Here is a 13,338-nt window from a genome sequence, read left to right as displayed (position 1 = left end):
TATAGTTTAAAATTAACTTAAAATTAATTTTTTTAAAACAATTAAATCTTGATTCTAACTTTTAATTATAACATTAGTATTCTCTCCAAATTATATGTAATAAATATTTGAAAGAAGAGAAATAAAAATATAGATTAAAAAGATAAGCGGTGAAAATTTAAAACTAAATAAAAAACTATGTATATAATAACAATAATAATAATATTTTTTATTTAAATTATATTATTTTCTTAATTTTATTTTTTGTAGAAGAGAAAGATAGAAAAAATAGAGAATAAAAAAAATAGAGAGAAAAATAAAGATGAAGAATGAAAGTGAGAGTAGAAGTTTGTTATTAATTTTGGAAGAAAAAATTTTATTTTAATTGTAAAAAAATGTCGAATGACATATTTTGATTTGTCAAATGAGAGAAAGTTAAATGAGAGAATTTAAAAATGAAGTTTATTAATTTAAAAAAAAATATTTTTTCTTAATTTTATTAAAAAAGTGTCATGTAATACATTTAATTATTAAATTAGATAATAATATCTGATACATAATATATTACTAAAATCATGGAGATATAAATAGATTTCGGTTGTGAATGCGACTGATGTATTCAAGTTGGTTAATGCGAGTAATTTTTTATTCAGTAATGAGTAATGTTTTTCTTTCGGCCTAATATTCAGTAATGTTCATGAATGCAATGTTTAGTGGGTATATTTGTCATATCAGTTAAGGCCCATAATGATGGAGTATCCAAAAAGTTCCATTTTGGGCTTAGAATTCAAACCAAGTTTAAGGCCCACTATAAGAAAATCAAAACAAGATGAAGATTCTCTGATGAAAGAAGAAACAGAGTGAGAACTGAGAAGTGAGTACAGATTAGGGTTTCTGAGTGCGGCTCTCATTCTGCGACTCTGCAACTTTCGCCGTTAACCCCCTTCACGCGTCACAATGGCTGAACAAGTAACTAACTTCTTTCTAGTCTTTATTTTCCTCTTTCCCAGTTCGTTTTCATCAATAGTTCTGAATTCTGTTGCTTCCTTTGGATCTTCCATTTATTTGTTTGAAATTGTCAACTGCAGACCGAGAAGGCTTTTCTCAAGCAACCTAAAGTGTTTCTATGGTATGCTATCACAAAAATTGCCTTTTCTTTTTTTAAACGGTTTTGTAGTGTTCTGTTCTGATTTTGATGTTGATTCTGAATGGTTCATTGTGTTGCGTATCTACTCAGCTCGAAGAAAAGTGGGAAGGGAAAGAGGCCCGGAAAGGGTGGAAACCGTTTCTGGAAATCCATTGGCCTTGGATTTAAGACTCCCAGGGATGCCATTGAAGGTATCTCACACACTCTCGATAGTCGAGTATGATGTGGTGAATATATATATCCAACAATTATTTAATGTATTATATGCACATAATTAGGGTAAAAGCTTAAATCTCCTGGTGCACTATTTTCCAAATAGTGTTGAAAAATAGTTATAATCTAGCAAACAGAATAATGTTCATGAGTCCAGATTATTTTAGGATCCAAATTTTAATGTGAGAATCTGATGGTTCTTGATATGTCTAGTCAAATCTCTTGTTCGTTTCGGTGGTATTTGTTCTTATCAAAGTCCTTGTCTTTCATCAAAAGACTTGGCTATTTTGCCCTATCTAAATGCTTTTACCCGTGCCTCTTATACAGCTGATTTTGACTTGTGTTTTCTCCAAAACAGGAACCTATATTGACAAGAAATGCCCCTTTACCGGAACTGTTTCCATCCGTGGCCGAATCTTAGCTGGAACTTGTCACAGTGCTAAGATGAATAGGACTATCATTGTTAGGAGGAATTATCTTCATTTTATCAAGAAGTATCAGAGGTATTATCCTTTTGTACTTTTAGGTGCCTAGTTTTTTCATGTTTGTTGTTGTTGTTCCGTATGTGGACACCTGAAGAGATGTAAATAATGATCGAATTTTGCTTTGTTTGCTTATTTATTTATTTAGATACGAGAAAAGACATTCGAATATTCCTGCACATATATCACCCTGCTTCCGTGTGAAGGAAGGAGATCATGTTATTATTGGCCAATGCAGGTAAGGATTTAGGGTTTTATGTATTAACCTGAAGATCTTGTCTTTGCCTATTGTATGTATGTGTTGATTGCATGTTGCTATCTATGCAGGCCACTTTCAAAGACGGTGAGGTTCAATGTGTTGAAAGTGATCCCAGCTGGATCTTCAAGTGGTGCAAAGAAGGCATTTGCTGGAATTTGAGATTTGATTCAGTTTTTTGTTGAAGGATAATGTTATCTTATTAGTTAGTAAAACTGATTCCTGGAAGATTATCATATAAAGATATGATCAATTTTGGATTTCCTTTAAGATTATGTTTGTGAATGACCAAGTGTTATCCTTTTAAATTTATCAATTCTAGCTTGGTATCTATGCTATATCTGTATGGTTGGTTGATATATGGTAAGTGAAAAATGACGTGCGATACACAAATTGCATTCAACCGATAGATCAACCACTTGAACTTTGTTACCTTAGCTACACATGATTTCTCTTATTCCCTTGCGTGAATTCGTTATTCTGTATTGAGCTGCTGTTACTTTTGGAGGATATTGTTTTTGTCGAGGGGTAACTACTTTTTCCAAATACCTAAAGGGAGCATAAGGCATGCAATTTTTTAAAAAATATGTTTCGCCACATTTTAATTTACGTATTATAAATCTAGCTTGTATTTTTTTCACCGAAAAAGAACAAATATTATGTAGGATAAAGGGTATTTTTTTTTCTAAAATTTTCAAAAATGTTAAAAGTGTTTTTAAGGTTTATTTTGTTTCCATTTTATTTTAAAAGTTTTCAATTTGTATCAAATATATCTTTAACAGCTAAATTTAAAAAAATTTAAGACTAATCTAATAATAATGCATAACAATAATGTCTGATTTAATTGTTTTGTAAAATTGTTGTTGAATTAATCTTTAGTTTTTTAAAAAATTAGTCATTTGATATGAATAAAAATTTTTTGAGACCAAATTAAAACAAAATGAAATTTAAAGTATTTTAAAAAATTTTAACAAATTTTAATGTTAAAAAATAAACTTTACCGTATTACGATTGTAATAACTTGGTTTTTTATTAAAATATAGCCTGAATTAGATCGAAATAAATAAGTTTTGAATCATTTACCTGGATTTTGTCCAAGGTGCCAATTCCCAAAGGTAACCAGAGGAAGGCCCTGTTTCTATAAATCCTTTCCAAAAATGGTTTAGAACAAGACCAAACCACCGAAAAAAAAAAGTTTAAAAAAAAAGGTTTTAGTCTTTAGTCTCTACATTTTATATTAATTTTTAGATTGGCTCTTAGATTTTCTTTTTAGTTATAAATCGTTTAAAAGTATACTCAATTTATAAGAACTTGAGAAGTCTAATTTCAGCTACTCATACTTGAACCTTTTTTTTGTTAGCAAGTTCAAGATAGAAAATGAAAAAAAAAAAAGTAGAACACATTTCATGACATGGTCCCTTTATACATAGGGGTCGTTAGGGATTGGGTCAAAATGGTTCTCTAGATTTTAAATTGGTTAATTTATGAGGTGGCATGGATGCATATGTGAACTTATTTAACATTAACATGAAGGTGAATTATACGGTGAAGATATAAGTTTACAAATTTTTTTTAATAGAATGAAAGAGAGATTAATAAAAGTAGGACTCATATTTTAAATAATAATAAAATAATAAAAAATAACTATAAAAGAAATTATATTTTCTCTCTATACCACTTTAATCTGTACACTAGAGTGTCCATGATATGAAACATGCCAGACCGTTCGTTTGTGATGTGGCAGAATGCAAGGCAAGAATCTATTCGGAAAACATTATATCTGTGGACAGTCAACAAAAATTTAAGAACCAACGAAACCTAAATTGAACCATAAAAATTGCATGTTCGTTGTGTTTTTACTTTTATGACATGAAACTAAGTCTGAGTTGTTATCTGTCAGTGGGCATTATTGAGTATTGATGAGACATAGCTGGAAATGTTTTGTACCTCACTCACTCATGCCCTTCTTTGTGCCACTTGCTATGCTTTGTGCCCTATGCCCTACCCTTAAATCACTTTGTCACTTTCACATCTTGTGCCTCAGTTTGCTCAATCAATATTATTATGAACTTATGACTTTGTTGGTATTATTATGCTTTCAATTGAGGTAATTGCTATCACAATTATAATAATATTATAGGGAATTCTCTATTATGGTACGCTCCTTGTAAGTATAATGGTTTAACTTAAGGTTAATGATTTAATAATGGGATCCGCAAAAAAAAAAAAAAGAAGCATTATCTGTTATCTTTAATAGCTGATGATGTAATAGAGATTCTAATGGTCACAATTTTTATCTAAAGTCTGCTCATTAACTTTTCCTTTACTCGGAAAAGTTATATTCGGTTTACGCTGTAGCGTTAAACTCGCTCATTTAATTTTAACCATTTAAGTTTAGAATCTATAATCAAATTATTAATGCTATTTACTAATAATATTTCACAATAAGGGGCCAGTGGGTTCTACAAATATTTGTTGTTGTTTGATGCTGAGTTGACTTTTTGATTTTGTTAGTCCTTTTGGCTCTTGTTGGTGTGTCCATTACCAATGAAATATCTCATAAAAAGTAGTATGTAAACCAAACAATCAAACATAGACATAAGATATAGGATATTATATTAAATTATTAATTATATAATTTTTAAGGCCTTGATATAATGATGGAGCACAAATCTTGAGTGAACAACGTTGTCCCACGTGTTTGTCCAATAACACCCATTATTGTTCACACATTAAGCCATGAGAAAAAAAAAGATTCCTGTGCATTTCCATTTGCTATTGTCTTGGCAACTTCATACCCCTTCCTTTGGGGATAGCTTATGCCTTATTGACTTGACCATAAACATTATATGCTAAAAGATAATGTTATAAGTGGGAGGAATATATAAAATTAGTCTCATATTAAAAAAAATAAAATAATAAATAAATTTTTAAAAATTTATATTTTAAATAGATTAATTTTAAAAAAATATTAATAATTTTTTTTAAATAATAAATATAAATAATTATTTTTAAATTAGTTTTTATAATTAAAATAAAAAAATTTAATTTAAATTAATTTATTCATATTTATTATTTTAAATAATTTTATTGATAATTTTTTTAAGAATTAATCTATCTGAAATGTAAATTTTTAAAATTTTATTTATCAATTTACTCTTAAAAGAATAAGAAAAGTAAAAAATTTATAAAATAAAAAATTCATTAACTTGACATTTGAAAATTTAAATTGACTGTGATATTTTTTATTTTATATTTTTTTATTTGATTCTTTGAAATTTGTTAGGTGGTCGAAAACTTTTTCTTATGACCCATTCTAAATAATGATCAGTTATGGTCCTAGTTGGGGGTAATACCCATTACATATTTATGACCAATTTTAGATGTCTATGAATTAATGTCTAAATTTTATCTAACTTATTTTTTATAGTAAATTTTATTTTTCTAAAAATTATTTATTTTTATATTTTTAAATTAAATATTAAATTTTAACCATTTCTAATAAATAAGTATTATTTTTTAGACACCATACCATTCACCTTTATATTTATACTTCATTGATCGGATCAAAACAAAAACAAAAACAAAGGACAAAATCAATTCACTTCTATAGTTCTATTCCACTAGTATTGCATATTTTTATATGATTAACTCAACTATATGGCACTTGTATAGTTGTATTATTGTACAAGTGGTGGTGGGTCATACAGCACCTGAGTAAACCAAATCATAGAGCTATATATATATACGAAAATGCCAAAAGGTGCTGTTTTAATTTCTTGGCAACAATATACAACCATTGTGTGTATAGAACTTTAGATACATTGATTTTTTTATTATATTATTTTATTCAAGTAAATAACTTTTAATTTAATTTATAAATAGAGAGAATAATTTTTTTTCTTTCACTGAGCAAATCCTTTATTTTCTCAACTAACCAATCAATGTTGTGAAACTTTCTTGCGTCATTATTCTTAAATTAATAATGAAACAAACTCCGTGGTCCAACTTGTCCTTTTAAACTTGTTAATTATATTATATTGCACCATCTTGCAAGTACCTTTATTTTGTTTTGTTCGATTGTGAAGAGATCGGGCTTCAAAAGCAACTTGCATAGATAAACCATACCCTAAACAAATTATCTTATTGGTAGCATGCTCTAATTTGTAGGGAAATTAATCCCTTCCTCAAAAAGTTATGATCTCCTCTCAACTATTCCATGGCTTTTTCTAGTTTCGGTTTTTTCTCCCTTCTTACATAAAAAATAAAATATACAAATGTTGTTATGGATAGAAGTGATTATTTAAAAATGATAATTAAAAATAGTCAAATAATTTAATATGTTTGATTAAATTATTATCTATTATTTTTTAGCTATTTTTTTTATGAGAATAATTGTACGTGAATTTTTAATTATAGATAAATAGCTTTTTTTTTGTACTACCAAATATTAAATAAATTTAATTTTGATATCCAATTACGGAACCTCATATAAGTAAAAACAATTATGTTTCGCATTGATCGCGTGAATTGGTCATACAAAAAAATAGATATAATTACACGACTGTGTATGTAAAATGTTTTATATTATCAATGTATTAAAATTAAATAAGAAGATCTTGTAAAGTTTCTTGTAATTTTGTCAAAAATCGGAATTAGATAAAAAGAGGTGGACATTTTGAAATGGAAGCATGACAAGCAAGGTAATTTTTCTGTTAAATCTTTTTTAGATGTGGTATATAAGAATAAGGAGATAGGAGTGGAACCCAATATGTATAATTTCACGAAACAATTGCGAAAAAGTATTGTGTCTCCACTGGTTGAGTTGCTGATGTGGTTTGTAATTTTAAAAAGATTGAATACTAGAGATAAATCATGTAAGTTTAAGATTGTACCAAAAGCGGAATCCTTTTGTGTCTTATATAAGAATAAATTGGAGACGGTACATCACTTATTTTTTTCATGTGATCGTATATAGAAGTTGTGGGGATCAATCTTGGTGGATTGGAGTGTGATTTGGGTTTGGCCAGTAACCACCAAAAAATGTTTTGAGGTGTGGATGGATAGAAAGATAAGGAAAGATATAAAGGAAGTGTGGATGATGTTATTTTTTTCTGTAATATGGTGCACATGAAGATGTAGAAATAACGTTGTCTTTAATAATAGAGTGTTAGTATTAGAGAAGTTAAAGGAGGAAGTTGTAGAATGCACAAACCGATGGTGTCAAGATCGACAATATAGGAGTAATTGATGTACTTATGAGTGCAAATATCAAGTCTAAGGTGAATAAGAAGACATATGAAGTTGATCTTTGATGCATGATTTACTGATCTATAAAAAAGTCCAATAATTCTGCAGAGTAAAAGTTAGAAGGAGAATGATCATGATTTGATGTTGTATATTTGATCGGGTTCATCTTGAAGTATCTTTGGAAGAGCTAAAATCATCATATTCTTTTGAGAAAATTCCACTCCCCTCTCTTTTGAGATGCTAAAATGACCATCTCCTCCTCTCTATTTTATAAATGTACATTCCCCTCACTTCTAACTTTTAAAAAACCTCATCTTTAATCAATTTTAAACTTTTTGTGTTAACTAATATTAATTTTATCCATTTTTTAAAGAAAATAATTTTTTTTTAAAAATACCCATTAGCAAAAATTTTATTTTTTATCATTAAATTTTACTTACCAAAATACCTTTTAATAAATTATTCTTTTATTGAGTAAATTATATTTTTTAAAAATTAATAATTATATTATTTTTTTATAAAATACTCTTTAATAATTTTTTAATTATTAAATTATAATTTTACTTAAATTTTTGTTAATAATTTTTTTATATTTTATTATTAATTTTTTGATATCTATATATTATTTTAACATTAAATACAAAATTTTAGTAAAATTATTTTTTAATATCAATATATATTAATTATTATACATATTAACAGTGGTAAGATTTTTTTATTTAATGTTAAAATAATATATATTGATATCGAAAAATTAATAGAAAAATATAAAAATAATTGTTAACAAAAATTTTGATAAAATTATAAGTTAATAATTAAAAAATTATTGAAGGGTAGGTATCTTAGAAAAAATAATTTAATTGTTAATTTTTTTAAAAGTATTTTGGTAAAAATATAATTTAATTAATAAAAATAATTTATTAAAAAATATTTTAGTAAGCAAAATTTAATGATAAAAATAAAATTTTTGTTAATGGATATTTTTTTAAAAAATAATTTATTTTTTCTTAAAAAATGATAAAGTTAATATTAGTTAACACAAAACATTTAAAATGGATTAAAAAATAGGTTTTTTAAAAGTTAGAAAGGAGAAAAATGTACATTTATAAAATAAAAGGGAGGGAAGTGTTATTTTAGCATCTCACAGGAGAGAGGAGTGAAATTTTTCCCTATTCTTTTTCTTCCTGTTTGCTATTTTATGCTAGTTTTATGTTTTCTTTGTAGTTATTGACTCTTGTTCTGTTTTTGTTGCTATTTTTTAGAACTACGTCCACTTTATTTAAAATTGGGTGGAGATGTAATTATCTAAAAAAAATATATTAAAATTAAACTCAATATTAAATATTAAAATAATTAGGTAGGTTTATACGGTCTCACCTAAAAGCATAGCATAGCTTTATTTAAGAAGCTAAGTAGAAAAGATGGCGTCGAATAATAGTTCGTCTAGTATGAAAACCTGGCCACTAAGTTAAATATGGTTAACCAAAAGGTAGAAATATGAAATATCAAATATGGGTACCTTGTATTGTGACCTATACAACCAGGAAACCTAACTCTTAAGAAATTATTTACTTATGGTTGTTGCCGTCCTCAATGAACTAATTAACTTTGCGGAATTTCTTATAACTTTAATTTAGATTTACAAATGATGGTATTATATTATTATATATAGTATTTATAGAGACAACAATAATTGGTGACTGATTGCTACCACAATTATTTATTATTTCTTTAAAAGAAAGAATAACATTATTTAACATTTATCGTGTATTAGGACCACAGATATGATTATTTTTCATGTAAAATATTAGATGGATTTCGCAAGAGAAAATAAATTTGTTAGAATAATCTTTTGATGGTTGCTGTAAATGTAGAATATCTATCTAAAACACAACTATTTTGGATTTCTCGTATTTTCTGTAACTGCCATGGACTAACTAACTAGAGTAGAATACAAGGTAAAAATTTAGGTACAGTTAATTTTATGTGAAGTTAATAATTGAAAATCGTTAAATAAAAATTCAGTCAAATTATTCGTATCATTTAATAATTCTTAATTATTAACTTCAAGTGAAGTTGATTGCACTTAAATTTTTACCGTAATATAATTAAGTAGCTAATCAAAATATGGACACAAATTATGTTAACTGTTAAGATGTTGATAAAAATTTGTCAAATTATTTAATATTATTAATTATTATATTCATATAAAAATATTTTTACATAAATAATCACTATATAATTATTAACGATGAAAGTCAATAAGTTATAGTTTAAATGACATAGTCTTTCCATACTCACCTAAGAGATCACGAGTTCGAATCTATAAAAAAATATTAACGATGAAAAGTTAAAAAAATATTTGTATACAAGATTTCAAATTTAATATATATATGAAAATTCTAAATCCTAAATTTTGACTCAAAATATTTTTTGAACAACTAATACGTGAAGGTGGATATTTAAATTAATTAAATAATAATAAATTCTTAAAAAAAGTTGAATTTTAAAAGACAATAACATTTTTTTTTGTAAAAAGTTTAACAAATAAAAGTTGTGGTCAACTGTTTATGGTCAATTAAGCTTATTGAATTGTTTCCTAAACTTCCATACATGCTCTCCAAATTTTCTCAGAAAGTGTTGCTATTTTTTTCATCAGAATCACAAAAATGAAAAATCAAATAAATGAAACCAATTAGAGAGACCAAAAATTAAATAATAATAATAATAATAAGAAGAAGAAGAAGAAGAAAATAAAAAGAAGTGGATATGATATGCAGATGCATAATATTTGGTATAAATATCGCAATATGATGGGATTTTTTCAATTGTGATTTTTTCTTTGGATGCTTACATAGGATGTGATTTGCATGATTGCAATAAAGGTAGGAAAAAGTGAAGGAGAAAATAAACAAATATCAAATGGATTGGAAGGGATGGGAAGGCAATTTGAATGTGATAAGGTATGCAAAGCAACATAGAAAACGACATCAACCAATCTTATTTCTCACTCTCACCAACAATATTTTAATACACCATACAAAAAATAAATATTTTTTTTGTACACCAAATTTCATACCCATTTATTATCTTTTAAACTTTGACCAAGTCTATACTTTTAACACATTATTTTTCACATTAGGTTGCATATGCTTAATTAGTAGTTTTTAATATGCAAATAGTGGCTACATGATAAAAAATTAAAGGGACCAGAATTTGGGCCACACTTTTGATAGAAAAATCTGGAAGTTAACGGCTCACATTGTTTCTGAAATTTTGTTAAGCAATGTTATATCATAGTTATTTGGAACTCAATCTTTTTCCCCAACATATTCTGAGAATCTTCCTTTTAGTCACAAAACTCCATCAACTTGGTCTCACTCTTACATGTGAAGAGGTTGTTACTTGTTTCTGTTTCTGTTTCTGTCTCTGTCTCTCTCTCTCTCTCACTATATTTTTTTTTTTACCTTCCAATTTTGTTCCATGCCTGAAGGTGCAAGTGCAAGTAGCCCATGACTGCAGCAGCCACCATGTGTGTTGAGGAAGCTGAGCAAGTTGAGCATCATGATCATCAAGATATGGAGAATACTAAGAAGGAAGACATGATTCATAACAAAAAGTGGCCTTTGCATTGTGATAATCATAATCTCTTGATGGACACCACCTCTTCTTTTGCATCTTCCACTGCAAACTCACTCCCTGTCAGTGCTTTCTTCTTTCTCTTCAACATTGCTTTGTTTTCATGCTTCACCATAATATGGCTATTTTTATTTCACTGATTTATTGAGGTTTAACTTCTTGTACTTTCTAATAACATTAATTTATTGGTTCATAATTGTAAAATTTCTTGAGACCTTAGATAAAGTACGATTTCAGAATTGGAAGATTAGATTCCTATTATTGAATTTCTGGTTTGGCACATTGTAGCTGGAAAGCATATGTGAGGAGACAGTGATTGCAGACAAGAAACAGAACGGTTCAAGCTTTGTCCCGGCTCTGCGCTCCGGCGAATGGTCTGATATCGGAGGCCGGCCTTACATGGAAGATACACACATATGCATTGGAGACATGGCAAAAAGATTTGGATATAATAACAACCTACTTTCTGAGGAAGCTGTTTCATTTTATGGTGTAAGCATGAATGAATGAATGAATGAATGAATTAATGAATGTGCAAGTGCAAACCTTTGAACTGAATTAATGGTTTGATTTCTTTGCAGGTATTTGATGGACATGGAGGGAAGAGCGCGGCTCAATTCGTGCGCGATCATCTGCCTAGGATCATTGTTGAGGATGCAGGCTTTCCTTTGGAACTTGAGAAGGTTGTTACAAAGTCTTTTTTGGACACTGATGCAGAGCTTAAAACATACTCTCTTGAATCTTGCCTCTCTTCTGGAACCACTGCACTCACTGCAATTATATTCGGAAGGTATATCATGAAACCACTCGTTCCAAAAACTTAAGTGTATCTCTAACAGTAACTGCACTGCAGTGCCTAATCTTGATTCTTGAATCATAGGGATGAGTTTATCTGTTTGATTGTGTTGCACAGGTCATTGCTTGTAGCCAATGCAGGGGACTGCAGGGCTGTGTTGTCGCGTCATGGCGCGGCAATAGAAATGTCCAAGGATCACAGGCCTTACTGCATCAAAGAGAGAAATCGAATCGAGTCCCTAGGTGGATTCATTGATGATGGCTACCTGAATGGTCAGTTAGGTGTTACTCGCGCTCTAGGGGACTGGCATCTTGAAGGAATGAAGGACACTGGTGGAGGTGGTGGACCATTGAGTGCTGAGCCTGAACTCAAATTGATGACATTGACCAAAGAAGATGAATTCTTGATAATAGCAAGTGATGGAATTTGGGATGTTTTCCGGAGCCAAAATGCTGTGGATTTTGCTCGGAGGAGGCTTCAAGAACACAATGATGTGAAGCAATGTTGCAAGCAAATAGTAGAGGAAGCAATAAAGAGAGGAGCAACAGATAACTTAACGGTTGTGATGGTGTGTTTTCACTCAGATCCACCACCCCCTGTGGTTGTGGAAAGAGCAAGAGTTAGAAGAAGCATATCTGCTGAGGGACTGCATAACCTCAAATGCCTGCTACAAGGTTAGGTTAGAGATTATGTACATACACACACTTTCATCTATTATATATATTTATAGCCAATGCTGAATTCAAGAAGCTGAGACTGAGACGGCACCAACTCATTGATTTGCTTGTAACTTGTAAGAATAATGTGTGTAGCATTGTACTATTATTTTTCAGATATTAAAAGCAGAAATGAATTTGTAAATAATTGTTTGATGCTATCTATAAGAGAAATGATTTGGAGCACTTCTTTTTGGGTATATCTTTCTTTTTATCTTATCCCATTTCTTATTACTCACTTTTAATAAAAATAAAATAAAAATTATTTATACAAACTATCTATATATGTTATTAACTTCTCATTGTAGATGGATCAACACATGAATTCTCTAGCAAGCTACATAAGCATCAATAGCCTCTTCTTTTTTCCATGTATCCTTCACCCTTCGCTTAATGGTTGCTCTTGGCACATCTTTGAAGTGTAGTGGTGGCTATGTCACTTAACCATGCAAACATCTTTATTTGTGTGAGTTTTCCAAGATTCTTTAGACGTTTTTTCGTTGAAAATTGCATCTAACACGCAGATTAACAAGTGCCTCACTGTGATTGGAAGAGGCTTCTTTGAGCCTTAATAACACATCAAGAGAATGTAGAAAGCGACATTCAGCGAGACAAATGATGCCAACACAATGCACGATCCATAAATGTGAGAAAATACATAGATATGCAGCTGAATTACTTTTCCGTTTAGGGAGCAAGAATAGACAGAGAAAAGTGATCTACCAGAAAGTGTGGAATTAGCTCACTAGAAACCAATGGTTGCTATACATTTGTTATGTTTTCACCATCAGCGTATATTTAATGGAAACCACCCGTTTAAACGTGGACGAGATATATGTCATGAACCTGTTAAAATCCAA

At 29.0% G+C, this 13,338-nt stretch overlaps 2 protein-coding genes across 3 annotated transcripts; both read left to right on the top strand.

Annotated features, from left to right (window-relative positions):
• The first annotated feature begins 736 nt into the window (after positions 1 to 736).
• Positions 737 to 2,415, top strand: LOC112701223 (small ribosomal subunit protein uS17). Its single transcript, XM_025752009.3, has 6 exons — positions 737 to 948; positions 1,068 to 1,108; positions 1,217 to 1,317; positions 1,698 to 1,842; positions 1,970 to 2,059; positions 2,149 to 2,415. Exons 1-6 carry the CDS (start codon positions 937 to 939, stop codon positions 2,237 to 2,239), a joined length of 480 nt encoding a protein of 159 aa, XP_025607794.1. The 5' UTR covers positions 737 to 936; the 3' UTR covers positions 2,240 to 2,415.
• Positions 2,416 to 10,273: 7,858 nt separating this feature from the next.
• Positions 10,274 to 12,664, top strand: LOC112701209 (probable protein phosphatase 2C 27). Of its 2 annotated transcripts, XM_025752000.3 has the most exons (5): positions 10,274 to 10,724; positions 10,821 to 11,028; positions 11,255 to 11,458; positions 11,548 to 11,756; positions 11,880 to 12,664. In XM_025752000.3, exons 2-5 carry the CDS (start codon positions 10,840 to 10,842, stop codon positions 12,439 to 12,441), a joined length of 1,164 nt encoding a protein of 387 aa, XP_025607785.1. In that variant the 5' UTR covers positions 10,274 to 10,724; positions 10,821 to 10,839; the 3' UTR covers positions 12,442 to 12,664. The 2 variants fall into 2 exon arrangements, with proteins under 2 accessions (XP_025607785.1, XP_025607788.1); XM_025752003.3 differs by having other exon boundaries at positions 10,391 to 11,028.
• The last annotated feature ends 674 nt before the right edge of the window (positions 12,665 to 13,338 follow it).

This window comes from Arachis hypogaea, chromosome 1, assembly GCF_003086295.3.
Source record: "Arachis hypogaea cultivar Tifrunner chromosome 1, arahy.Tifrunner.gnm2.J5K5, whole genome shotgun sequence".
In the NCBI taxonomy this organism is placed as follows: domain Eukaryota; kingdom Viridiplantae; phylum Streptophyta; class Magnoliopsida; order Fabales; family Fabaceae; genus Arachis; species Arachis hypogaea.
Note: the sequence above shows the minus strand (reverse complement) of the source record. Positions and strands in the feature narration are given on the sequence as shown.

Excerpts from the sequence above, each read along its gene's own strand:
- LOC112701209 (XM_025752000.3), top strand. The coding sequence starts at position 10,840 with ATGACTGCAGCAGCCACCATGTGTGTTGAGGAAGCTGAGCAAGTTGAG. Across the intron at positions 11,459-11,547 it reads AAGCTGTTTCATTTTATGGT|GTATTTGATGGACATGGAGG; the intron begins GTAAGCATGAAT and ends ATTTCTTTGCAG. Across the intron at positions 11,757-11,879 it reads ACTGCAATTATATTCGGAAG|GTCATTGCTTGTAGCCAATG; the intron begins GTATATCATGAA and ends TGTGTTGCACAG.
- LOC112701223 (XM_025752009.3), top strand. Across the intron at positions 1,318-1,697 it reads TCCCAGGGATGCCATTGAAG|GAACCTATATTGACAAGAAA; the intron begins GTATCTCACACA and ends TCTCCAAAACAG. Across the intron at positions 2,060-2,148 it reads GTTATTATTGGCCAATGCAG|GCCACTTTCAAAGACGGTGA; the intron begins GTAAGGATTTAG and ends CTATCTATGCAG.